Here is a 27,130-nt window from a genome sequence, read left to right as displayed (position 1 = left end):
ATCCCCGACATTGTATTGGGCTGCAGGACTAAGGGGGTGGTGTGCATTCCATTAATAGTAACAGTAAATATGTATCTGTCAAAGTGCTTCTTCCTTTAAAAAAAACCCGGCCCACAGGGCTTGGCAGGTCATCAAAACTCGGCAGTGAAAAGGTTAAGACCAGTTATGAGTCAGATAGCTCATTGAGATTTGTTTTGTTTTCAACTTGTAAATAATTACAGCATTACTATATAAAATTTATTTTTTTTGTTTCGTTGAGCCAGAAGTAGGCTAATATAAATCTGTATACTTACAGCATATTTTGACTTTCAAGGGGTCGGAGGAATTAAATGCTGTATCTAAGGGAACTGGCTGAGAAGAATTTAATTTTGAATTACCATCAATGTTAATTTGTTAAATGCTGTTGAGAGCTAGTGTTAATAAATGTCAGAAAACCTGTTGTTTAAATCTTTTTGTATTATTGTCGCTAGTCCTTGTCTCTTTCCCTGCCTTCAAAAATAAGCGAAGCCAGACAGCGAACGGTCCACCCTTGAGACTCTCGCTCTCCAGTTGAGCATGCCAGGAATAAAGGGAGCAATACAAACCTCAAGAATCTTCAACGCCCAAATTCTTCTTCTTGAATTCTTCCTTCAACAGCTAAGTGCATTAATTTATACATTTTATGTATTAGTCAAAACTTTAACAACAATTTTGACTTATCACTTTGATAGTGTCAAACCACTGTGTTTTCATGACTGCTTACAAATTCTATGAACTATGAGATACATTGTACAACTCGCGATTTGGCTGATAATTACCTTAAAAAATAGCTCAAAACCTATTCCAATAAATGTTTCTTCCATAATGTAACCCACATTACTTGATTTCGTATTGAGAAGGTGGGAAAATTTTACTCCTAATTTTTAATTTAATTGTAACCACAGTTTAATACAGACCATTCAAAATGAAATTCATATCTCTTAATAATTTCCACTAGCATATAGAGGCTTATGGATATGAACATAATGGTACTTGCGTCTCTCTTTAGTGATTGGACATATGAGTCTCTGCAGCAGTCCATGATTTTTAACCTACAAAATAAGCAACATGGAAGGCATTTTGAAACTCTACGCTAGTGTTAATCAATGCTAAACGATGTGAAGAAGGAAATGTTGGTCTTATCTCAATTTTAATTTTTTGTGGACTTAAGGCTCTTTGTATCTTGGCAACTCATATTATTTATTCTGAAAAATTACAATCCTTTTCTTAATCATCATCATCCAGTCAGCTAGATTAGCAGTTTGCCTTTTCTTGCCACTACAAGTGCTAATGTGAGGCAATGCAGAGTTTCACTTAAGCCCTTATAACTAAATTCAATGTGGACAATTTTCCAAAAATCAAAAACTGCCTGAGGGTATTGAACCAAGGAACATGTTACAGAAATAATTATGTAAATAAGTTAATTTGGCTGGGATTTGAATCAAAAAGAACCAGTAAAGAAACAGGGGATTTAGGCCGGAAGCCTCACTGTTTGAAACCTTCCCGAGCGCTCCAACGTTCGACACAATTGAGGAAATTGCTTAATTTTAAGTTTATCTTTATATTTTCAACATAAAAAATACTTCCATACTATCATAAATGTAACGAACACAACTGGTACGAACATGCTACATCAAATCAGAATTTGTGTTTTCTGATCCGACTGTCTGTACCCAACATCTCTGTTATATACTGAACGAGGCCCCGCACACTGAAGGTTAATTTGAGTACAATGCAGTCATGAAAATTCAATATTTATTATGGAAGTTTAAGTCTCATTTCAAGTTGCAATGCATGGATCCTCGAACACAAGTGAAATCTACCCTCAATTCTTAATAAAATGAGATTACCATAAATTTGACAAACTCTACTACAACAGTCACAAAAATCTACACCCATCACTTCCCTTTTTGGATATCGGGTATTAAACATTCATAACCTTTTTGTACAACATCCTAATTATTATGATGAGGCGAGTTGGCTGTGCGGTTAGGGTCACAGAGCTGTGAGCTTGCATCTGGGAGATAGTGGTTTCGAACCCCTGTCAGCAGCCCTGAAGATGGTTTTCCGTGGTTTCCCATTTTCACACCAGACTGTAATTAAGGCCACAGCCTTTTCCTTCCCATTCCTAGGCCTTCCCTCTCCTATCGTCGCCATAAGACCTATCTGTGTCAGTACGTCGTGAAACAAATAGGAAAAAAAATTAATGAAAATTGCAACAATGAATAGCTTTCAACAATACACACCATTAAATTCACTTCTATAAGTAAAAGAAATAATTAATCACAGCCACCAGACCACATCATCTACATATCATAATACATCCAAATAATAATTCAAACTGCAATGTGTACGTTGATACCGCCTACACCCTTCACTGGCACTGGTTGATTTTGCCTACATTTCACACAAATGATGGACATAGCAATAAATGCATGAATATCTCCATCATTAGAGCTTGTATGGTAAAGTACAACAGGCTTTCAATAATTATTAATATTTACATGATTTAGGTAGAACTAAAATTTCCGGAGATATTTGGACGTTAGTGAACACACGTGGACCAGAACAGACTCCTTCTGTACCGCAGATGATGGCAGCATTCTGGTATCACTTCACTATCAGTCACTTTTGGATCTAGAGTTCATTATTTTCCTCCAAATAGGCCATAAGTTTATCATCACACCAGTAATAAGACAACCTCTCCTATAGCTTGTCGTGTTGTTAATATCTCAGATTACACACTTCCTCCCCCCAAGTTGGTAATCTCCAAGGAGAAATCTACTTGCACCTTACAAAGCTTGAAACCTTTCTAACAGGATGAAACATGCAGAAACAAGCCTTAAACACTAGGAAATCATTGTGCCCATTCAATCAACTCTCGCACTTTTCACATAAGTAGTGAAATCCGATCTGCTCAACATGTGGCACTAAAGTGCTTAAGGAAAATATTTGAAGCAGTGAGAGATGACTGAAGACAGAGGATAAGTATTGAACTGTTTGGGCAGCTGAACACTGTGGACAAAATAAAGAAGAATTGAATAAGGTGGGCTTGAGTGCCCGATACTTGCAATGTCATGATAACATTTACCTGAAATCATGCAGGAGAAGAGGAAAAATGTGGACTAACAATATCAAAGATGAACTCCAAAATTATCCATTAAAAAACCTGGAGAAGAAAAACTGAAGATTCAGATATATATTGAGGACAGAATTCTACAAGGACTGGAGTTTTCAAAATGTCTGATATAACAAATTCATAAATAAAGTTAAATATCATTAGACAATTATTTGCTTTTTCATGTATTAGAAAAATTCCTTCATCCATAATATAATTCACTTACTGAGTGCTGCATGTCATTGAGGCATCAGAGCATAATTGCAAGCCCTGCTTATGGCCCTAATCTTCATGACGAAGTTGCTAGAGGCAAGCTTCGGAAGTACAGTCTTCAAGAACCTTGATCCCATCCACATTTAAATAAGGTAAATCTGTCTTCAGTTTCTCAATAGCACAGATGTCCACATTTCTACAATGGTATATGCCAAGACACCTGAGATATCTCATGTGGCGAAGAATTAAATCCCATGGGAATTCAGCCAGATTTTGCCACTCAAGACTCAGATATCTTAATGTACTCAATTGTGCAATATTTCCCAAACCCACCTTTGTTAACCTACGACACCACCCTATTCTAAGACAGTTCAAACCCTGTACATCTCGTAAATGAAATATTCCAGTATCTGTCACACAATTATTACCATGTATACACAAATAATTGAGCTCTTTGAAATTACACATAATCTTCAAACTAGCATCAGTCATCTTTCGACAGCTTTTTACAGTAAGATTTCTTAACAGGGGACAGTTTCTTACAATTACTTCAATAACATTGTCACCAAAATAACGTGAATAACGGATGCTTAATTCCACTAACTGCCGCATATTTTCATTCTCAAAGATTTGTTTGATATGATCTGATGTTACGCCCCATAAGTTTCCAATTTTAAGCACTCTTACTGTCTTAAGTTGTCCGAAGTGTTCTATTTTCTTGTGATGTCTATGACAATGCCAGTAGTTGAATAGAGACAAAGATTTCAGCTTACATAATGACACAGCTGGGAGAACACATTCACCAGATTCATTGCAACAACATACTCCTAAAGTGTGCAGTGTGCCTTTCCTCATGCATAAAAGATAGTTAAGATCATTAATTTCAAACTTAGCATTCTCAAACACTAACTGTTCTAGCTCCTTACAATGGTCCGCAACAGGTTTCAAGTTGATCAGAAACCTTGTTACTGGAGATCCCGTCAGAAGTAAAACCCTCAGATTGGTAAATCTCCCAACAACCTCACACTTGTCTAAGTCTGTCAATACTGGGTGTGGAATACTCATATGTTCAACTTTTGGACAGTTTTCCTGTAAGTTCTTAATAAATTTCAGATCTAAGTCTGGTAGTCCACTTATCTGTAACTTTCTCAACTCAGCACAATTGTCTGTTATTGCCTGCAGAACTCTATCATCACATTTAACCTTGAATATAATATTCTGCAACTTTGGAGAAATCTTCAGCATCTCCACAACTTCTTCGGAGCTTGCATCCTCCCCAGGACAGTACACCACATTCTTCCACAGTCTAGTAGTCTGTACCAATTCCCTCCACCGAGAACACACATTCTGAATTGACAGAACGAGATCTCTGTGAGTGCAATAGGAGAAGATTGTCTCCAGTACCTCGCTGGGAAGAACTTCAGCTGTCGAGTTCACTGCTCCCTCCATTTCTGAAAAAAAAATGAAAGGCAGCATTGTTACTTCCACACTTAAAAGATAATATGAGAAATCTATTTGCACTCCCATTCCCCAGATTAGGATCACCTAGACCTGGACGGGAGTAATTACTTACCGTAATCCAAAATGTATTGTATTTGAGTCATCGGTCCATAGACTAGTTTGATGTAGCATCCATAACAGCCTATCCTGTACTAACTGTATTCACATCTTGGTCTACCACTACTGTTCTTGCCACCTACACTTCCCTCAAAATCCAACTGAACAAGCCCTGGGTGTCTTAGGATATGTTCCATCATTCTATCTCTTCTTCTCATCAAATTTAGCCAAATCAATCTCGTCTCATCAATTTGATTCAGTATCTCTTCATTCATGATTCGATCTATCCATCTCACGTTCAGCCATTTTTCTGTAACACATTTCAAAAGCTTCTATTCTCTTTTTTTCTTTCACCCATGTTTCACTTCCACCCAATGCCATGCTCCAGCTGAAAATCTTCAAAAACTTGTTTCTAATTCCTATATCGATGTTCTTTTCTTAAGAAAGACCTTCCTTGCTTGTGTTTGCCTGCATTTTATTTCCTCCTTACTTCTGCCAATGTTATTTTCCTACCCAAGTAAGAGAATTCATATACTTACTTTAAGACTTAATTTCCTAATCTACCTTACTTTGTACGACTGCACACCATTAGTTTTCTTTTGGACTTTCTTATTTTCATCCTGTACTCCTTACCAAAGACTCCTTCTATACCATTCAGCAATTTCTACAGATCCTCTGCAGTCTCAGATAAAATAACAATATCATTGGCAAATCTCAGGGCTTTGATTTTGTCTCCTTGGATTGTGATTCCCTATCCAAATTCCTTTTTTGATTTCCTTTACTGCTTGTTCTATATAAACATTGGAGGGGGGACAAACTGCAGCCTTGCCCCACTCCTTTCTGGATTGCTGTTTCTTTTTCAAAGCCTTTGACTCTTATCACTGCAGACTGAGATTTATACAGATCATAGATAATTCCTTATTCTTGGTATCTGATCCCAATCACCTTCAGAATCTCAAATGGCTTGGTCCAATCAACATTATCAAATGCCTTTTCTAGATCTACAAACACTATGTATGTCGGCTTGTCCTTCTTAATTCGATCCTCTAAGATCAGACGTAAAGTCAGGATTGCTTCACGTGTTCCTACATTTCTTCCAAAGCCAAATTGATCTTCTCCCAACTCAGTTTCAATTTGTCTTTCGATTCTTCTGTAAATAATGTGTGCTGAAATTTTGCAGGCGTGAGATACTGCAGTAGATTTCACACTTGTCAGCAGTGGCTTTCTTGGGAATAACTACAATAATGTATTTAGATACATGCATTCTTTTCCATATTACAACATTAAAATTATTAAATGTTCTAGTCCAGTTTTATTTATTTTGCCCGAGACAAACATGTACCTTAAGTTGTATTAGGGCTTACTTTTGTGTCACCACTCATTATCCTGCAATTGAAACATACATTTTGAATGAATTGAATGCATGAAAGAATGAATGACTATGTGCATTGGTGAGTGAATGATTTCTTCTCTTGGGCGTCTATAGCTAAATGTTAGTAAAGTTTGTTGTGTAAACTCCAACACCACAGATCTTTCAAATGCCGATAACATACGAGATGGACTTTTTTTGGCACGTCTAAATTCCGACTACATCTGTTGCGGATCCAGAGGTCAACAATCCACTGCAGACCCATGGACTGTGCATGTTTCACACCTCATTGTGTACTCCAGCCTTGAGCCTTTTAGCAAATGATGTAGCCGCTGACCAGAGAGCACAGTGCAATGAGCACTTCCCCCAGCAGTCAGTTAACTGGACATTTTCTAGGTATGTTTTGTGGTCATAATAAGCCTGCAGTTCTTTCCTTATTTCTTTTATTTGGAAACAGAATCGGCATTGTATGTAATGGAAAAATTAATTTTAATACTAAATCGTGAACCTGTTCAGTACAGCACACAAGTCCACGATAAACTGTAATTAAAGGTAAACTATTTCTCCTCATAATGCTGCTTGTACACTAAGATTTCTCACAACTTCATCTACATGATAAAACATCAAGAACAATTCCTTTCATGGGTTGATGAGATAGATGGATGACCTGCTATGTTCCTGTAGACTTGTTAGGGCTGAAAATGAACTGCTTTTTGCCTCCTCTGAATTGTTTTGTAGAAATCTGGCAAATACTGCACAATAACAATGTAAATGACCTGTTATTGGATATTAGAAATTTTCCAGTTAACTCATTCTTGGTTGCCAGTGTTTTGCCCCAGTGTGCGTCTGCCTCCATACTATAATGGTTAGTGTTATCATCTGCCATCCTTGGGGGCCCGGGTTCAATTCCCGGTACTGCCAGAAATTTAAAAATGGCAAGAGGGCTATGGGGGTGTGCCTGAAAAGAGCTGCACCACCTCAGGATGAGGACGTGTGCCCCAGTGTGCCAATTTGGGCTCATCAGTTGGTAAATAGCAACCTACCAAGACACATGGCTAGTGCATGTAGTGGAGACCCTCTGCATAGGCTACTTGGAGCCACAGGCAGTACCAATGCACTATCAGAGACTTTGTCTCTTTTACAAAAATTGATGCTTGCCAGACCATCTACAAGTAGTCTACATGCACTAGCCATGCAGCTGTGCTAGTTACCAACTGATGAGCCCAAATTGGCACACTCGAGTGAAACGCTAACAACCAAGAATGAGTGAGCTGGAAAATTTATAATTTCCAATGAAGAAATGAAACAGCGTATGGCTTTTAGTGCCGGGAGTGTCCGAGGACAAGTTTGGCTCACCAGATGCAGGTCTTTTGATTTGACACCCATAGGCGACCTGCGCGTCGTGACAAGGATGAAATGGTGATGAAGACAACACATACACCCAGCCCCCATGCCAGCGAATTTAACCAATTAAGGTTAAAATTCCCGACCCCGCCGGGAATCGAACCCGGGACCTCTGTGACCAAAGGCCAGCATGCTAACCATTTAGCCATGGAGCTGGACATAATTTCCAATAACAGACCAGTTATACTGTAATTCTGAATTCACTCATTTAGGACAAATGTTTCAGGTTCCCTATGGGAATCAAAATTTATATCATATGCTGCACAGTCAGTCACTTTGACTGTATGTTTAATAGTATATCCACAGAAGTGATGCATTACACTCGTTTCTGAATTGCTGAAAGAAGCTACGGTATTGATTCATCTTCCCAACTGGATAATGGTGGCTGATGAAAGGTGAGCTTGTTGTGAATTTCTTCCTGAGCTGTACTGGTACCAATGATTTTGGCATTTCAGAGAATGGAGTCGGATCTTTTGGGAGTAAAAAGAAATGTTTATTTTCATTCGACTGTTTCTTGTAATTACATGTAATGAATTTCATTATCAGTTCTATATTGACTTGACTATAAATTTGAGAGGAATAAAAGTAGAATACAAGCAGTGGAAATGAAGTTTCAAAGGCGTCGAGTAGGACAGAGTAAGAAATGAGAGAGTTCGGGAAATGGTAAATAAGGTACCCCTACCAAAAAGGTAGAAAAATCAATGCTGTGGTGGTATGGACATGTTAAGAGAATGGGAGAAGAGAGGACACCAAGAAAGATGTTGGAAATGGAGTTGAAGGGAAGAGACCTAGAGGAAGACCGGGAGACAGACGGTTGAAAAAGAAGACCATTGAGGCAAGAAGAGGGAACAGGATGACAGAGACAAAAGCAGACTCAGCCTGTGGTTGGAAACTGCTCCAGATGATGAATTCATTTTAAGAATTATCTTTATATGTTTATTGCAACCCAACTTGGAACCCGGGACATAGCAAGCTGTACGCATATTCACATGCAGTACCGGTAGTGATTTGAAACATATGCCGAAGTATACATCCTACATCTCAAGTAATATTTTTCACTATTCAGTCCATAAACAAGAATTCCACCAGGAATTTTCTGCATTTATGACCACCAAAATAGATTGGAAAATGTTAACAAACTTTCAATTTAAGCAGACAAAATGCACCTCTACTTGCCTTTAAATCAACAGCAGTGCTGCAGACGGCGGAAAACATTCACCCCATGCCTCCTAACATGTGATTCAGTGCTGCCTACGCGATATTAAAGGCCATAGAATATAGCGCACTACACTCAGCCTCGAGATACTTCTGATTACCATCACTACTAGAGCTCTCTTTACTGAGCTGTCTCACATTTGAATACGTAAAACTATAAAAATTCATTAGTAATTTTAGAAGAAACCAAAACAGATATGAGATTAAAAAACAGACCAAGAGCAATTGTGTCACTTTCCTTCTACAAAGTATTTCTAACACTATGCTAAAACAAAATAAGTAATTCCAAACACTTTGTGATAAATTAAGACAAATATATCAGCAGCGCTAATGTTCACAAGGATCACTTCATTTTATTTCATCTCATATTGAATGATGTACCACTACATAAGATTAGATTACCTGAATTGCAGGAACTTACCACAATTTCAGCACTTTGCAGTTCAGGGGTTTCATTTTGAAATTCTTGAAGGCATCATCCTGATTGGAAATTTCCTTGGCGTGATTGTCCAGAATCGGTCTTAGAAACTTTGCAAGTGACTAATCTCATGCAGACGTTTTAGACAAGAAACAAAAAACCCTAGATAACAAACTTACACTCTTAAAAGAAAACAAACCAAATCATAACAAATCTAACAATAGAGCAAATAATCCTAATTCTAACCTTAAAAACATTCCCACCACTATCAATCTCTCAAACACAAACTTCACTGATAATGAAATGAACCTATTAGATAAAGGTTCAAAATTTAATTGGCCTAACTCTCAAAAAGTAGAAGACGTAATCAATGTAGTAGCAGAAGTTGAATCAAACTTGAATAAATTAACACCAGATATACAAAACGACATCAGATTTGAAGTTAAAAAGAAGCTCCCGGCTTTCGTAAGGGAAATAAACAAAAGTTCTAATCCCACTCTCATAACAGAAATAATGTCACTAAAAACAAAACTAAACAAAAATAATGTAGTTGTTACCAAAGCAGACAAAGGTGAAACCACAGTCCTCTTAAATAAAAATGACTATATTGAAAGAACAGAAGAATTCTTTTCAGACAAAACCTACACTGTTGTAAACCAGGATCCCATAAATAAGATTCAACGGAATTTAAAATTATCCTCAAGAATTCTACTTTTTTATTTAATGAACAAGAACACCAAAAAATGATAAATATGAATCCAAAGTTACCAACAGCTATGGCATTGCCCAAATTACATAAACCCAACGTATCCATACGTCCTATAATAAACAGTACAAATAGTCCCACGTATAAAACATTCAAATTTAAACACTATTTCCTCAAAAGACATTACAAATTTAACAACGAATCGACAATCAAAAATTCAATAGAATTTTGTAATAAACTAGGAAAATTCAATTTACAACCACAACATAAAATGGTTTCATTTGACGTAACCAACATGTATCCAAATATACCGGTTAAAGAAACCATCAATATCATCAAACACAATCTCCTTACATACAGTAAATTAAGTAGATGTGAAATAGATGAATTCGTAAAACTACTGAAATTTGTATTAAACAATAATTACTTCACATTTAATAAAAAGATTTACCATCAAACATGCCTAGCAATGGGAGACCTCACGTCGGGCATACTGGCAGACATATATATGGATCATTTGGAGCAAAACAAAATAAACACAAAAATAAATGGACTTTGCCTTTGGATCAGGTATGTAGATGACACCTTTGTCATAATAGATAGCCAAAAAAATGATAGTGAAAAAATCCTAAGTTTCTTAAATAATATTGACCCAAATATAAAATTCACGAAAGAAGATGAAACTAACAACTCAATAAACTTCCTGGATATTAATGTAACATGAATAAGAGATAGATTTGAATTTCAAATATTTAGAAAACCATCATACGCTCCTCTAACGATAAAAAATTATTCTCTTCACCCAAAATCACATAAACAGGCGGCTTTTTACAGTTTAGTTTATAGAGCTTTCAAAATCCCCCTTTCAGAGTGTAACTTAAAAAAGGAACTCAATTTTATAAAAGATCAGGCCTCAATTAATGGATATAAAATAAATATAGTCAATCGGATCATCAATAAAGTAAAACAAAAGTTAGTAACTAATCTTACTCCCGAAAAAACTAAGCAGTCCAAATTCGCAACATTTACATTCACCAATCCAGCCATTTATCAAATAACTAATCCTATCAAAAAACGAGATGTGAATGTAGCATTCAAAACACAAAATACAAACAGAAACATTTTTTTTCAACCACAATAGTATAAATTCCAAAAATAACCCTTATCTAAGTTCTGGCATATATAGATTAACATGTGTAGAATGTAAATGTTCATATGTTGGCCAAACTGGCCGTAACTTCCTCACAAGATACTTAATGCTACAAAGCACAACAAACATTCTGCGATGAGTGCTCACATGAGAGAGTCAGGCCACCAATTTACAACCATAGAGAAAGACCTAAAAATTATCAAGAAGATAGAAAAAGTTAAACTAATGACAGAATTAGAAAATATTTATATCCACTTAGACCAGTATTTCAATAAAGAAAAAATTTTAAATGACGAAATTGAAATAAGAAATCCGTTACACAAACAATTACCGAAACTATTAAAGACGCTTAATCTAGAAAAAAAGTAATTTTGCCAAAGTTTTCATTCCCATAACAACTAATAATCATCCAACATTAAAGAACTCAACCCCTCCCTGCGCTCCTACTAGACATTCCCCTTCCAATACCACACCCACAAATATTTCTCCTCCTACCCCTACTCCCTCCTCTCAACCCCCAAAACCTCACTCTTACAACACAAGGAGTAGACACAGAACAGACAGTCACCACATAACCTCGGACAACACCAAACCGACAAACAGTAATTGGAGGGGTAAGTGACGTTTCTAGAAGCACACTCTTAACTAGCAACACAAATTCCAATTACTTACAAGATTCCTTTTCTTGTTACAGACATTCAACAAGATAAACCAAGCAGCAGCTTTCAATACAAACGTTGATTTACGTCCCTTTCAATCATCCTTATCAAATCCATTAGTTCAACGAACGGTCATTGACATCTATAAGAACATATCCTTTCAACAGCATTCGCCGAGGTCATATGACAACAAGCATTTAAATTTCTTGAAGACCAACATTTATCCTGTTACAAGTTCAATCATCAAATTGACGATAAATTTGAATCTTTATAGACTCTTATCCACAAGGGATAAATAACTTTTTTACCAGATCTCATTGCCAAGAAAATCCTCAAATTTAACTCCTAAGATTGATTTTCACGTCTCTCTAAGATTTTGGACATGATATATATATTTTTATTTTATTTCATATTTTAGCACTCTCTCTTCCATAATTTTAATATATTTTCCTATTAAGCACATGTAATTAAGCCATGTATACAAAGATTTTATATTTTATGATATTCTAATAGAATAAGTTTTAAGTTTGTCAAAAATGTTCTAATAGTTAAGTCATTATTTACATAAATAACAATTATTCAAGATTCAGATTTAGCTGATGATGCTCTAGAAGGGAGTGAAACATGTCCCATATATAACTTTTTAACTAATGAAGTTATTTTAAATGTGACAACATTATAATGTGTTGAACAGGTGGATACATAATAAAACTTTATTATTGTATATCTTAGAAACTTTGTTAGTATTAATATGTACTTGTCTTTCGTGGTCACAACAACCAACACAGTAAAAGCATTGCAGGAACTCAAGCACAACATAGACTATTAGCTTCTTTACAAGCAACACAAAGCAACTTTAACATATTTACACAAGTTTTCTGGATGGATACCTCAGGACGCCTGATCTTGCATTCAATTAGGTTTGTTGAGGACAATTACTGGTGGCTGATTATAATCCTTGTGGGCAGGTTCACAGTGTATATGCTCCTCGGCCATTCTCTCCAAATATCACTGCCCGGGATTCAGGTTCCATAGTAAAGGGTACTTCTGAAAATATAAAGAAATTAACATTCTAGGTATGTTTTGATAAACCAATTAACAAGAGATACTTAATATTAAAAGTCTTACCTTACAAGAGCTTATCCAGCAGCAATTAAATTTCACTGGGAAGTGGAGTGGAGGTAAATTGTCTGACATCCTTACTGAATGTTGCCCAAGGGGTATCGAACAATAAGATGTCTGCCTTTCAACATTCCTAGAGTCTGAAGGGCTTATCATGTCTGTTTTTAAAGTAGTTTCAATTGCATGAAGCAAGTGGCTAAAGAAAGAAGTTCAATATCATCACTACCCAAGTTCCTACTTAATATGTAGTGACCCGCGGGGGTTTTCTTAACTGTTCCCCTATCGGGCGCATCCCAGGTGTCTGGAGGGTCTGAGGGAAATAAAATACCCTCTTGCAAAGCAAAAGAAGGTATTGCCAGAAAACTTCTTGGGGCATTGTGACTGTTACTTGCCCAGGTCAAGGCTGGGAAGTGGAGGCCTTGCCCACACATGCTAGAGAGGCATCCATGGTTTCTCTACATGGGTGATACAGTGGTTCAGGTGAAGTGCGACTGGTGGTTGAGGTGAAGGCTCACTGCGGGGTGCTGGAACCAACACATCACTTTGCTCTACGTAGCTGGACGAGCCGCTGGTTGGGAAAGGGACGATCCCAACCTAGGGGGGAAAGTAGTGGCTGTGAACTCAGTCATGATAATGCCAAGTAAAGACCATGTGAGTAGGCCTACTGAAGGGGGAACAAATCTGGTTAGGTTCGAGCCAGGGGCGAACCGCTGGATGGACGACTAAGGGGAGTGGTCTCTGCTATGGAGAGCCTCAATTGCAGGAGGACAATGTCTGGCTGTATACCTCACCATGGACGGTGAGAATGATGCTCAGGACCCTAGAAAAAGCAGAAACCTTAGGATTGATTGAAATATGGATGCTTATAAAGAACCAATTTCAAAAACTTCGACATCAAAGGAAGCCATGGAAGCTCCAGCAGAGCACACTGCTACTACAAGCAAACCAGGAATGTCCATAGAGACAGAACTGAAGATTTCTACATCAAAAATCAACAGATTTCATATCGACAGACCACCTCACAACAGTGCATATTACAAGGAAAGGAAGAGAGTGATGAAAGAAGCCAAAATAGTGGCTAGAACATGGATGGAGAAGAAGCCAAGGAAAAGGGGACAGTACACCATCAAGTTCGACTACAAAACCGCCCGCCTAGAAACAGAAAGAAAAGAGGGTCGTGTCCTTTTCGGAAAGACTAACTTCAATCAAGGTAGCAATAATACCTAAAACCTTTCCAAATGGAAAACTGAAGGAGAAAGACGTGAAGGAACTTTCATTTGCTTTGATAGTGCAAATGAAACTGCTGTTGGATGGAAGCTTTCCAAGGCTTCCTCAAGTCTCCAAAGCTGGAAAGTGGAGCAATGGTACTGATCTGTGCAAATCCAGAAACTAAAAGCTGGCTGGAACAGACAGTGGCCAATTGCAACCCTTGGAAAGGGGAGAATTTAGAGGTGGCAAAAGCCAAGAAGGTGCTGAATAATACAAAAGCCATTACCAAGTTTCCTCCTCCATTTGACAAGATAAAGGCTGATGATGTGCTTGTCAGGATACATCAGCAAGACACCAAACTTCCGACGAAAGAGTGGAGAGTGCTGAAGGCAACAACTACTGATGACATAGGAAGCCACTTGTTTTGGGCCTTAATGAAAGAGATTTTGAAGAGCTCAAGAATAGAGGCCTTAAGGCCATGCTTGGACTTGGGCAAATCAAATTTCAAGAAATTCAGAGAAAAGCAAAACCTAGTGTTGGCAAGGATGGTACTGAAAGTTCTACATGCCAACCTACAGTACAACATAAAAAATTAGCTGTGGCCAATTTCGTCAGGAAGTTCCAGTCCAAAGCTATCGATGTGGATGTTATACAAGAGCCATGGGTAGTTAAAGGCAGAGTAGCAGGACTGGCAAAATCTGGAGGTAAGCTAATGTATGATACTTTATTGAATATGCCTAGAACACGTTTACGTATGAGCAGAAAACTAAAAAGCCTTCTGTTGTAGGAATATGTTCAAAGGACTTAGTGGTGGCAAAGATAAAACTTGGAAATTGGGAAGGTCCTAGAGAAATAATCATAGGCTCTGTATACCTCCCATATGACTCAACTAATCTTCCCCCATCAGAAGTTGAGAACCTAATTTGCAATGCAAAGAGGAAAGGCGAACACCTAGTCCTTGGAGCAGATGTAAATTCACACCACACAACATGGGACAGCCCGAACTGCAATGCAAGAGGTGAGTTTTTAATAGAGTTTATTATTGGAACGGGTTGACGATACTAAACCTAGGAAACAAGCCTACATTAATAAATAAAAACCGTAGGGAGTAAAGAGACATTACTCTAAGCACTACGCATATTGCAAACTTTATTAAAGACTGGGAGGTGCTGGAGGAACCATCATTGGCAGACCACCAGCACATGCAATTTGCAATAGATGTGAGACTATGTGGGATTTAGATGTACAGAGACCCAAAAAGAACTAATTGGGATAGATACAGAGAAGTTCTAGGGAAGGCTGTACAAAAAATTCCAACTAACGTGGGGGGGAGAGAAAGAGTTGGATGAGGCAGTGGAACTATTAGAAGAGGCCATTGTAGACTCATTCCATGACAACTGTCCTCTCAAAGAAAAGAAAAACATCAAAAAAGTAAGGAGGTGGAACAACAAAATAGCCAAAAAGAAAAAGATGTTAGGATGTTGTATAGAATATCATCTAGAAATGGTATGTGGGACGTATATCATAGGAAACTCACTCCGTATAACCTAGAGAAACGGAGAGAAAAAAACAAATTGGAGACTGTTCTGTAAGAAAGTGAAATCACACACTGAAACAGCAAGGCTCCAGAAGGTTCTTAAACCGACCTATATAAATCAGGTGAGGACACTGGAGAAACCAGATGGGTCGTTTACTCAAACGGGGAATGACACTCTTGAGATGCTAATGGCGTGTCACTTTGCTGAGGCTGAGATGACAGAAGAAGAAACTGTTGGAACAGAGACCAGAGCTCAATGAGCAGACTGGAACTGTGCCAACAGATTAATAAAATACACCCATGTAAAATGGGCAATCGACACGTTTCACCATATAAAGGCTCCGGGGCCAGATGAGATACTTCCGATACTCCTACAAGAAGGACGGGAGACACTCGTCAATACCCTGACGGACCTCTTCAGAGCTAGTCTAGCTTTAAGGCACGTGCCGAAATCATGCTCTGAAGACAAAGCAGTATTCATACCTAAACCTGAAAGGGCAAAGTATGCCCAAGCCAGAGCATACAGACTATTATGTTTAACATCCTTCATGCTAAAAGCAATGGACAAAATTCTGGATAAATATATCAGAAGAACGGTGCAACTGAACTCAACATTACATGAAAATCAGTTTGCATATAGACCTAGCAGATCCACTGAAGTAGCACTCCACCGGTTGGTTTGTAAACTAGAGGAAAGCCTAGAATTTACAGAAATTGCACTGGCGGCATTTCTAGATATAGAAGGAGCCTTCAGCAATACAACCTATGACTCTATGATCAAAACATTGGAAAAGAGCAAGGTGAGTAAAACCGCCGTCAAATGGATTAAATCCATGTTAGACGGAAGGACAATAAAAGCAACCCTGTTTGAAGAAACGGTGACTGTTAGGGCCACCCGAGGCTGTGCTCAGGGAGGAGTTCTTTTGCCTCTGCTGTGAAACCTTGTGGTGAACAAAATCATAGCTATGCTCAGCGAATACGGTTTCAATACAAAAGGATTACCTAGTGATTGTGGTATGAGGTAAGATGATGAGTGTTATCCAGGACCTCATGAAAAGATCACTCAAACTTGTGGAGAACTGGTGTCAGGAAGAACAACTATTAGTCAACCCGAACAAGATAACTCTGGTCCCTTTTACAAGGAGAAAATTGGAAGGAAAGGGATCACTGAAGCTCTTTGGGCAAGATCTACTGTATATATGGAAGAACAGGCACTGCACCTAGGTGTAGTGTTAGATAAAAATCTAACTTGGAATCCACATATAGAAAGGAACATAACCTGGGTCAAGAACTTGCTGTATGCATGTGAAAGAGCCGTTGGGAAGGCATGGGGCCTAAGACTATCAATGGTAATGTTGATATACACAATGATCATTAGACAGTTGATGGCCTATGCTGTAATCATCTGGTGGCAGAAAATAAGTCAAGGAAAAGTCGGCAGTAGATTAGACAGCTTACAGGGAATGGCATGCATAGCCATAACTGGGGCTATGAGAACTATGCCGACAGAAGCCTTGAATACTTTACTAGACCTCCCATCACTATGCAATTTCACAAAGAACATGCTAGAATGAGTTCATATAGATTAGCATAATTAGAGTGCTGGAATGCACAAAGATCCAATCTGGGACTCTGTAAAATTAGCAGAGTAATAACAGAGGAAGTTCTACACATGCCTTCAGATCATATGATACCAAAGTACAACTTGGAAAAACCTTTTGTGACCCAGATAATAGAAAAAGAAGACTGGGATATCAACAAATGGAATACTGAAAAAGAAGATATAATGTGGTGGATTGATGGCTCAAAAAATGCGTGGATGGCACAGGAGGAGGGATCAATGGGGAAGACCTGAGAGATCAATCCAGATGAACCTGGGCAAACACACTACTGTCTTTCAAGCAGAAGTGATAGCTATCACAACATGTCTTGAAGAAAATATGAAAATGAACTATAGGAACAAGAACATTTTCATTTTTACGGACAGCCAAGCAGCCAATAAGGTACCCCAAATATCCAGAATTATCTGGTATTGCCATTCACTTCTCCTAAAGCTCTCAAAGTACAACATTGTCAAAATAATATGGGTACCAGGGCATGCAGGTATAGAAGGAAATGAAAAGGCAGATAAACTGGCCAGGAAAGGGGCAGAAACACATTTTGTAGGCTCAGAACCTGTATGTGGAATTTCCTATGGACAAGCCTGACACTACATAGGAAAACGAGTACAAAAGAAACAAATGGAAAACTGGAAAAATACTCCATGATGCAAATGAACTGATAAAAGGACCAATCAAGAAGGATACTAAAGAACTGTTGAAACTCAGCAGAGAAAATATAAGATGGGTAATAAGACTGTTGACAAGACACTGCCATCAGAAAAAATACCTACATAGAATTGGAGTAATAAGAGACAACATATATAGGAAATGCAATAAAGCAGAGGAATCAGCTGAACACATACTTTTCACTGGGTAGAATCAGGCTCTCCACTCTAGGACTACCAGGTGAAGAGAGAAAAAATCCAAGAAGACCAAATAAAAACAACCTGCAGCTTTGTGAAGGGAGCAGGTGTATCTAGGTGGGAATGAAGGAAAAACATGGTAGCATAAATCTTAGAGGTCAACGCTAATTAGGAACTAATATTTAGAGGCCCCATGAAGAAAAGAAGAATATATAGTAAAATATATATAGTAAAACAAATATTTTATACACTTCACAGTTGACTGTCATAATAACTAGAGCTTCGTATGTCTCCTGGCTGATTCTATTTACTTTTTAATCCACTTTTTGAATAATTTCTACATAGGCTACAGCACAAAAGTTTCAATTAACCAATTCAATCTTTCATCTGATTCCATGAACATACTTTTAGACTGCTTGATGTTGCAGACATCATATATGTCATGCCATTTTCATATCACTTCAAGCATCTTCCAATTTGACACCTTCTCTGGGGCAACGTCTTCAAAGCAGCAGTAATGCTAATTGAAAATAAATGTTTCACTCTCTGTATATTTATGTTCATTTCTTCATTTGGGTTAAAACTCATACAAATTCACAGTATTCCCTTTCTGCAGACCAAACAACTGTTTTATATAGCTACTAGAAATCTGTTTCTTATAGTGACAGAAGTCTTTTCTGGAGCAAACATGAACGAACATAACTGGCTGGAGTCAAACAGTTTCGTCATTAGGATCTGCAATTTCAGGCAGCATTGTCCTACCACACAGTTCCTTCATCATGTTTACATTAACTGAAGAATTATCAGTCAAAATTCTTAGCACTTGAAAACCTGCCCCTTTAAACTCAGAGTACACAGCTGAGAACTCTTTCACTGACAGATGAAATAAAATACTACAGGAAAGTGGAATGGTGTTGACAGCCCCTGAATAAGAAGCATTCGCGAGTTTTTCACATCTCCCGCTTTCTCTAATTCTGCATGAGAGTATCTGATAAACTGACCGAAATTGTGTTAAAAAATAACTTTGGGTTCAATTAACATCTCATCAACTATCAGCGATCCTACCTTTCCCTCTGCACACCTGATGTCATATTCATACTGAAGCCACTGTTTGATGAGCGGTGTTATGCCCATTTCTCCATTAGAAAATCTTATAATTTTTCAGCATTCTCTGATCTAGTACCTATAGTTAGGCAGTGCATGGTTCTCAGAAATCTGTACTGGTACGTGCTACCCTATGCCAAAGGACACAAAAGTTTTAGCAGTGTTTCAGCGTAGTTCATTTTTTTCTCCGTACAAGATTCAATTTGTTCTTGTAGGAATAAAGCTGCTAAATGAACATTTTTACCATTCTTTTCAGTTTTGATCAATTTATGGTAAAGTTTAGGGAACCTTAAAACGCCTTTCTTTTTTTTCTAATTTCTTTACCTATATCTTACCTTCCAATTTAAATATTGTTGTTCTTAATCTGGTATTTTTTTTTTTTTTTTTTTTTTTTGCTAGTTGCTTTACGTCGCACCGACACAGATATGTCTTATGGCGATGATGGGACAGGAAGGGGCTAGGAGTGGGAAGGAAGCGGCCATGACCTTAATTAAGGTACAGTAAAAATGGGAAACCACGGAAAACCATTTTCAGGGCTGCCGACGGTGGGGTTCGTACCTACTATCTCCCGAATACTGCATACTGGCCGCACTTAAGTGATTGCAGGTATTTAATTTTCTCATTAATATATATTTAGATTTAACAGAGCTAATCATAGCCTTTCCTTGACATAGAAACAAGACTTGGACTTTTTTTTTATTTGTAGCTGGCATTGAACAGTTATTTGCCGGAAGATATAGCATGTTCATCGTTATCTGAATCTGAAATTTTACTGAATGTTGATAGCAATACAACATTTCTGGGAGCTGGATCCTTCCTGTGTTCAACACTTCTCTGTTTGTGAACAGGATACAAACTAAAAACAGAAGGAACTTTCTTGGAAAGAATTTGTTTAATTGATGTGCTTACAGTGAAATCTGATTTATTATAATGCAAGTTACACACACTGGAAGAAATGTTCAGTATCCAAAGAGATCCAACTTTATCACCTTGCCTCGAAATATACTGTTGGAAAGAATGAAACGTCCTTAAACCACCAGTGTTCACTCACGGTCATCTACTCTCTTATACAGCATGTAGTTTAGAACCTGAGCCCTGTTGTACCTTCATATTGCAGTTTTGAGAGGACAAATGAATTGAAACGCACATCTGTGACCTAGAGAAGGGACAGGGAGGAATTATCAGCGACTGTCAACGGAGAATTCTTTCTTCACGCACGACCAGTCACGTTGGTGCTAATTTCTGTGTGTATTATACTTTCGTTATTGTATGTTGTTTCATAGTTGAAACAGTTCTTTGCAACTTATTGTATTAATGTGTTGTGTAATTAGTGTGTGACGATGGCTTCAAGTGGTGACATTTTAGCTTGGATTGATGAAACTCCTAGTGATCAACTTGAGGGCGAAAACAGTGACTTGGAGTGTGAAAGTGAACACAGTGAACATAATACAGATACTGAACAGTCTGAGCCAGAAGAACATGCTGACGGAATTGTACCTGGAGAGCAATCTGTAGCTGCCGAACAGCATACTGTATGTTGGAGTTAAATGAGAATTTCATGTTTAGTGACAATGTTTATATAGGGAAAAATAGGGTGACAAAGTGGGGCAGACACCCACCAAGAAGAAATCCATGCACACCTACTTGTGCTGAAAATAGAATGACTCGTCCTCCTTGTGTAAAGGGCACTGCAAAAGACACACACACTACTTTATAAAGTTGGGAATAGTTTTTTCCAGATACAGTTATAACAACTTGAGATTTATTACTATTTGCAATTTTATTTGTAATTTTTAGTGTTTTTTATAACCATTTGAGATTTATTCTCATGTTCATTTAATGTGTTAATACATTTATGCTTGAAATTGGTTGGTATTTATTATGAAAACACATCATATCATACCGTGAGCATTTTGCTCAACACGTTACTTTTGTCCTAGCGACCACTGGCGGGTTATGGACAAGGTCATTTTATTCACAAGTGATGTGACCAATAGTTCATCATTGCAGGAGTATATGATTACAAATTCAGACCAAATGAAACACACGTCACAGTAAAGGACGCCCAAACAGTCGCATCAATGCAAAGTGTACCCCACTCTCACGGCAATTCAGGTATGTATTCATGCATGAAAATGATAATGGTGTCAAATGGCATCTTGTGATAGACTGTCCTAAGCATCTTCCACCTTTTGATGCAATTCGGCAATGGTTCTTGCAGGCTCTGGAGAACGCCTAAGTTCCTGCTTTATCATGTCCCATATGTGTTCAACTGGTGAGAGATCCCGTGATCTTGCTGGCCAAGGCAGTTGTTGTACAGCACGTTGTCGCAACAGCTGTATGTAGATGTGCACTGTCCTGCTGAAAAAGCACATCACCTTCCTGTCGAAGAAATGGCAGTAGCATGGGGACAACAATCTGTGCAATGTAACGGGCAGTGGTTATGTCACCCTGCAGAAATACCAACTGTGACCACGAATTGTAACCGATACCATTGAAGCCTGGGGTGGGACCTGGGTGTCGTGGGCGAATGCTCTTTGGGACAGGCCGCTCACCAGGTCTACGCCGTGGATATGTATGTCCATCACTTGCATACAGATAGAACCTGCTCTCATCACTGAAGACAACAGAGCACCATTCCCCTCTTCAGTCGACTCTTTCATGACACCAGAGTAACCGAGGTGTCATGGTAGCCTGGCCAGAGGCACACGTGATCGGTTCCCAATGCTCCTCTTTGACACAGCAGGTCCAACATGTGACCAGATTTCTTTCCTGAATGATGTTCCATCGGCCACCACTGCTCGCACAATATGTCGATCTTGCCGTGCGTCTGTACTGCGCAGATGTCCAGAGCCTGGTCTACGGGTGTGGAAACACTTCACAGACCACTGCTGAAAGCAACGACATGCCACCACCAGATTGTGCCCAACACGTGCAGCAATCCATCAATACATCTATCCAGCTTCCTGCTGGCCCACAATATGACCCGTTCAAATGGCTGCAGTTGTTCAATAGGAGCATGTATTCGTTGGCAAGGCATAGCTATACTGTAGAATGAATATTGCAATCATTGTTCACCTCTAAACTCAGCAAAGTTACTGTGTGCAGCGTCAAAACAATGTGCGCACAGACAGACCTCCTGATTGCCGATGTCCAAGACAAATGAATTACAAACTCCTCAGTATGCACATATCATACCCTAGTGCCACTAAATACAGTCCTTGAGGATGTTGCTCTTTTTTTTTTTTTTTTTTTTTTTTTGACAGTGTAGCTTGCCTATATTTCTCTCTTAAATTGCACTCTGAAGGGAAACTATGGAATGTCCCATCTTCTTACTCACAATAAATTTCAAAATTAACACAGCATCACAATTACTCCGCACATCACAATGTTGAAGTCCATCAAGAACAGAAGAGAAAACCTGACTTCTAGCGGCCAAACACAGTTGACATTAGTTCCTTGAATTTGAACGCAATAAGAAAAAATTTCCAGTAAACAGAAATTCTGTTGCTCATTATCAGTCAGGTTGATTATGTCAGAAACCTGAATACACAGTATCGAAGAGAAGTGTGAACTACAATAATATGCCAAACTACAACAGGGCGGTTTTGCATACAGAAGATAAAGAGGAAAGTGGTGGATATTTACATTTCGCTCAGCTAGAGAGTAAATAAACAAAAGAATTGCGAACTTAATGATCGCTTGCTACGGGTTGAAATAATTTATAAGGCTAAATTTAGTAATCATCACCATCAATGTCTAAAGGCAATGCTTTGTTCTCTCTCTTCAGCTTCTAGTTTCATTTCACAGTAGGAACCATAATGAATATTCTGTGACAAGTCTTGAAAGAATACCCCGTCGTCTTAGACATTTCATCTCCGTAATTTTCCCTTCCAGCAGATTTATTAGCAGTAGGTCTAAATATAGTAGGTATTGATTTAATAACAGGACATCATACGGCAGAAAGAACACCATACCATGTCTAACACTATCTGAAAAATTCCAGATCAAATAAACAAGAATTTACGCAAATTGGTTTGGCGGCACAAATATGCATATCCTAACAAATGATCAGTTGGGCTATGGTAAAGAAGCGAACCGTTGATAATTCACTTACAGACGTTTTTAAATTATATTCATTCAGGTGCAAGGAACAAGTTAAGGTGCGAAAATGTTGCATTCTTGCACAATTACCTGAGATGAACAGCGTTCTGTATACCACATGCTCAGCTCGGAACTCGGGACGGCTAGCTGCTGTGTGAACTAGGGATGGGCGCGACTGAAGCCTGGAATCGAGAGTGTCGACTCCATCGACTCCGAACACCGGTCTCTGTTCGCATGAAGCCTCTCGACTCCAAGTTACTTGAGTCTAGGGAATGTCGAAGGAGCAGCCATCATCGGCTTTGCTCGTGACTGCTCGAGAAACCTCGGCGTTTAGCACCTCCTACGTATCATGGCGATTTCGCGCCACGTGTGGAGCAGGAGAAGAAGAAGAAGCTTTGTTTTGCTGTCAGGCATTGTCGAGCGCGTGGAGCCGCTCCCACGTTTTAAAGTATGAATTTCTTTCATTCTTGAGCAATAGTACAAATAAAATCTGTCCCTCCAGACGCCGTACATGTTTGTATAACTTTAAAGCCTAGAGTTTTAAGTACGGTACTTAACTATATTTTTAAAGCGTTTTCAAGTCCCTAAAAAATAATCAGGCGGCAAGATTGAACAAGGAACGTTACCGGTACGTGTTTAAAATTGATAAAGTAAATAATGATTTTTGCTTCTTTCTATTACAATAGTTGAATGTTAATACTGATAGTAATACTAATAAAACTCAATAAGGATTTCACTTTGTTCGAATCCTTGGCTGTGACCGTCATTTCAGAAGGTCCCGGATTTGTTTTCCATCCGGATCGAAGATTTTAATCACGCCTAATTACTTCTGGCTCATAGACTGGGTGTTAGTGTTTGTTCCACCACTTTTCTCTTAATATTCCGACAACACACTGAGCCTCCCTGTCACAGACGGCAGCCCGTCGGCCTCTCACCGCTGGAAAACGTGGTTCAAATCCCGGTCACCCCATGAGGGATTTGTGCTGGACAAAGCAGAGGCAGGACAGGTTTTTCTCCGGGTACTTACGCTTTTTTCCTGTCATCTTTCATTCCAGCAACACTCTCCATTCTCATTTCATAGTATCTATAAGTCATTAATAAATCACCTTGGGAGTGGCGATCCCATCGTACTAATAGCCTAAATATGCTTAATTCATTTCATCCTTGATCCGGTCAAGGAAAACAGAAGGTAGCTTTTTAAATTCAGACAACACACACTGCACTCCCAACCACCACAGAAACTGCAATAGTGATTACTAGACTTCGGATATTTAAGTGTTAAAAGGTCATTTTAGCTGCCTAAAAGACTGTCAAGTAGTTTCTAAAATACTTTTAGGCAGCTTCAATTGTACGTATTTTGATAGGCATTAAGTTAATTAAAATACCATACTTATTTTGCTAAATTGATAATCACTACTGATCTGCATTTAGAGCAGTCATCCAGGTGGCAGATTCCCTACCTGTTGATTTCCTAGCCTTTTCTTAAAGGATTGCAAAGAAATTGGAAATTTATTGAACATCTCCCTTGGTAAGTAATTCCAATCCCTAACTCCCCTTCCTATAAACAAATTTTTGCCCCAATTTGTCCTCTTGAATTCCAACTTTATCTTCATATTGTGATCTTCCCTACTTTTAAAGACAAGACACCACTCAAACTTATTCGTCTATTGATGTCCTCCCACGCCATCTCTCCCCTGACAGCTCGGGACATACCATTTAGTCGAGCAGCTCGTCCGTCTCCTTTCTCCCAAGTCTTCCCAGCTCAAATTTTGCAACATTCTTGCAACGCTACTCTTTTGTTGGAAATTGCCCAGAACAGATCGAGCTGTTTTTCTTTGGATTCTTGCCAGTTCTTGAATCAAGTAATCCTGTCGAGAGTCCCATACACTGGAACCATACTCTAGTTGCAGCCTTAACAGAGACTTCGTGGGCTGAATGGTCAGCGTAATGGCCTTCGGTTCAGAGGGCCCTGGGTTCGATTCCCGGCCGGGCTGGGGATTTTAACATTCACTGGTTAATTTCAATGGCCCAGGGACTGGGTGTTTGTGCTGTCCCCAACATCCCTGCAAATCACACATAACACTATCCTCCGCCATAACAACACGCAGTCACCTACACATGGCAGATGCCGCCCACGCACATCGGAGGGTCTGCCTTTCATGGGCTGCACTCGGCTAGAAATAGCAAACACGAAATTAAAAAAAACAGAGACTTATATGCCCTCTCCTTTTACATCCTTACAACAACCCCTAAATACCTTCATAACCAAGTGGAGAGATGGGTACCCTTTAGTTACAATCATATTTATGTGATTACCCTAATGAAGATCTTTCCTTAATTTAAGACCTAGGTATTTACAATGATCCCCAATGGGAACTTTCATCCCAACAACCCAGTAATTGAAAATGAGGACTTTTCCTATTTTTGAAAGTCACAACCTGGCTTTTAACCCCGTTTATCATCATACCATTGCCTACTGTCCATCTCACAACATTATCGAGGTCATTTTGCAGTTGCCCACAATCTTGTAACTTATTTATTACTCTGTACAGAATAACATCACCTGCAAAAAGCCTCATCTTTGATTCCACTTCTTTACACATATCATATAAGAAACCGTAAAAGTCTAATAATACTGCCTTGAGGAATTCCCCTCTTAATTATTACAGAGACAGATAAAGCTCCGTCTACTGTAATTCTCTGAGTCCTATTTTCTAGAAACAGAGCCACCCATTCTGTCACTCTTTTCTCAAGTCCAATTGCACTCATTTTTGCCAGTAGTCTCCCATGATCCACCCTATCAAATGCCCACCATAGGTCAATCGTGATACAGTCCAACTGGCCTCCTGAATCCAGGATATCTGCTATATTTTGCTGGAATCCTACAAGCTGAGCTTCAGTGGAACAACCTTTCCTAAACCCAAACTGCCTTCTATCAAACCAGTTATTAATTTTTCAAACATGTCTTTTATAATTAGAAACATTGCTTTCCCAACGTTTACATGCAATGCATGTCAAACTGAATGGACTGTAATTTTTAGCTTTATGTCTATCACCCTTTCCTTTATACACAGGGGCTACTATAGCGACTCTCCATTCATTTGGTATAGCTCCTAAATGCAAACAATAATCAAATAAGTACTTCAGACATGGTACTATATCCAACCCATTGTCTTTAGCATATCCCCTGAAACCTTATGAATTCTAGCTGCTTTTCTAGTTTTCAACTTTTGTATCTTACTGTAAATGTCATTCTTGTCCTAGGTAAATTTTAACACTTCTTTAGTATCACTTACCTCCTCTGTCTGCACATTATCCTTGGAACCAACAATCTTTACATACTGCTGACAGAATACTTCTGCCTTTTGAAGATCCTCGCATACACACTCTCCTTGTTCATTAATGATTCCTGGAACCTGTTTCTGCCTTAAAGTACCTATACATACTCTTCCATTCTTCACTAAAATTGTATGGCTGTCAATTATGCTGACTTCTTTGCTAGATTCAATTTCCTAGTAAGTTCCTTCAATTTCTCCTTACTTCCAGAGCTATTTCTAACTCAATCTCTTTCCAACTTGCATCTCCTTCCTAGTCTCTTTACTTCTTTGTTATACCGTAATATAGTGGATCTTTACCATTCCTTACCACTTTTAAAGGTACAAACCTATTTTCACATTCCTCAACAATTGCTTTAAACCCATCCCAGAGTCTGTTTACATTTTTATTTACCGTTTCCCACCAATCATAGTTACTTATTAAAAAC

At 38.5% G+C, this 27,130-nt stretch overlaps 2 protein-coding genes across 3 annotated transcripts in view; one reads left to right on the top strand and one right to left on the bottom strand.

The window, feature by feature from the left end:
- The window catches only part of LOC136886519 (uncharacterized), a 108,491-nt gene that overhangs the window by 57,982 nt on the left and 23,379 nt on the right, over positions 1-27,130 (top strand). The gene's annotated exons all lie outside the window — the stretch shown is intronic.
- Positions 1,207-23,594, bottom strand: LOC136886853 (F-box/LRR-repeat protein 2). 2 transcript variants are annotated; one of them, XM_067159703.2, is made up of 3 exons: positions 23,458-23,594; positions 12,718-12,874; positions 1,207-4,800 (listed from the first exon to the last, which is right to left on the bottom strand). In XM_067159703.2, the coding sequence occupies exon 3, from the start codon at positions 4,796-4,798 to the stop codon at positions 3,440-3,442; it is 1,359 nt and encodes a 452-aa protein (XP_067015804.2). In that variant the 5' UTR covers positions 4,799-4,800; positions 12,718-12,874; positions 23,458-23,594; the 3' UTR covers positions 1,207-3,439. The 2 variants fall into 2 exon arrangements, with proteins under 2 accessions (XP_067015804.2, XP_067015805.2); XM_067159704.2 differs by lacking the exon at positions 23,458-23,594 and adding an exon at positions 12,956-12,989.

This window comes from Anabrus simplex, chromosome X (assembly GCF_040414725.1).
Source record: "Anabrus simplex isolate iqAnaSimp1 chromosome X, ASM4041472v1, whole genome shotgun sequence".
Classification (NCBI taxonomy): Eukaryota; Metazoa; Arthropoda; class Insecta; order Orthoptera; family Tettigoniidae; genus Anabrus; species Anabrus simplex.
This window is presented reverse-complemented; position numbering and strand designations above follow the sequence as displayed.

What these genes read in the sequence shown, in the direction of transcription:
- LOC136886853 (XM_067159703.2), bottom strand. Translation starts at nt 4,798, where the DNA reads ATGGAGGGAGCAGTGAACTCGACAGCTGAAGTTCTTCCCAGCGAGGTA.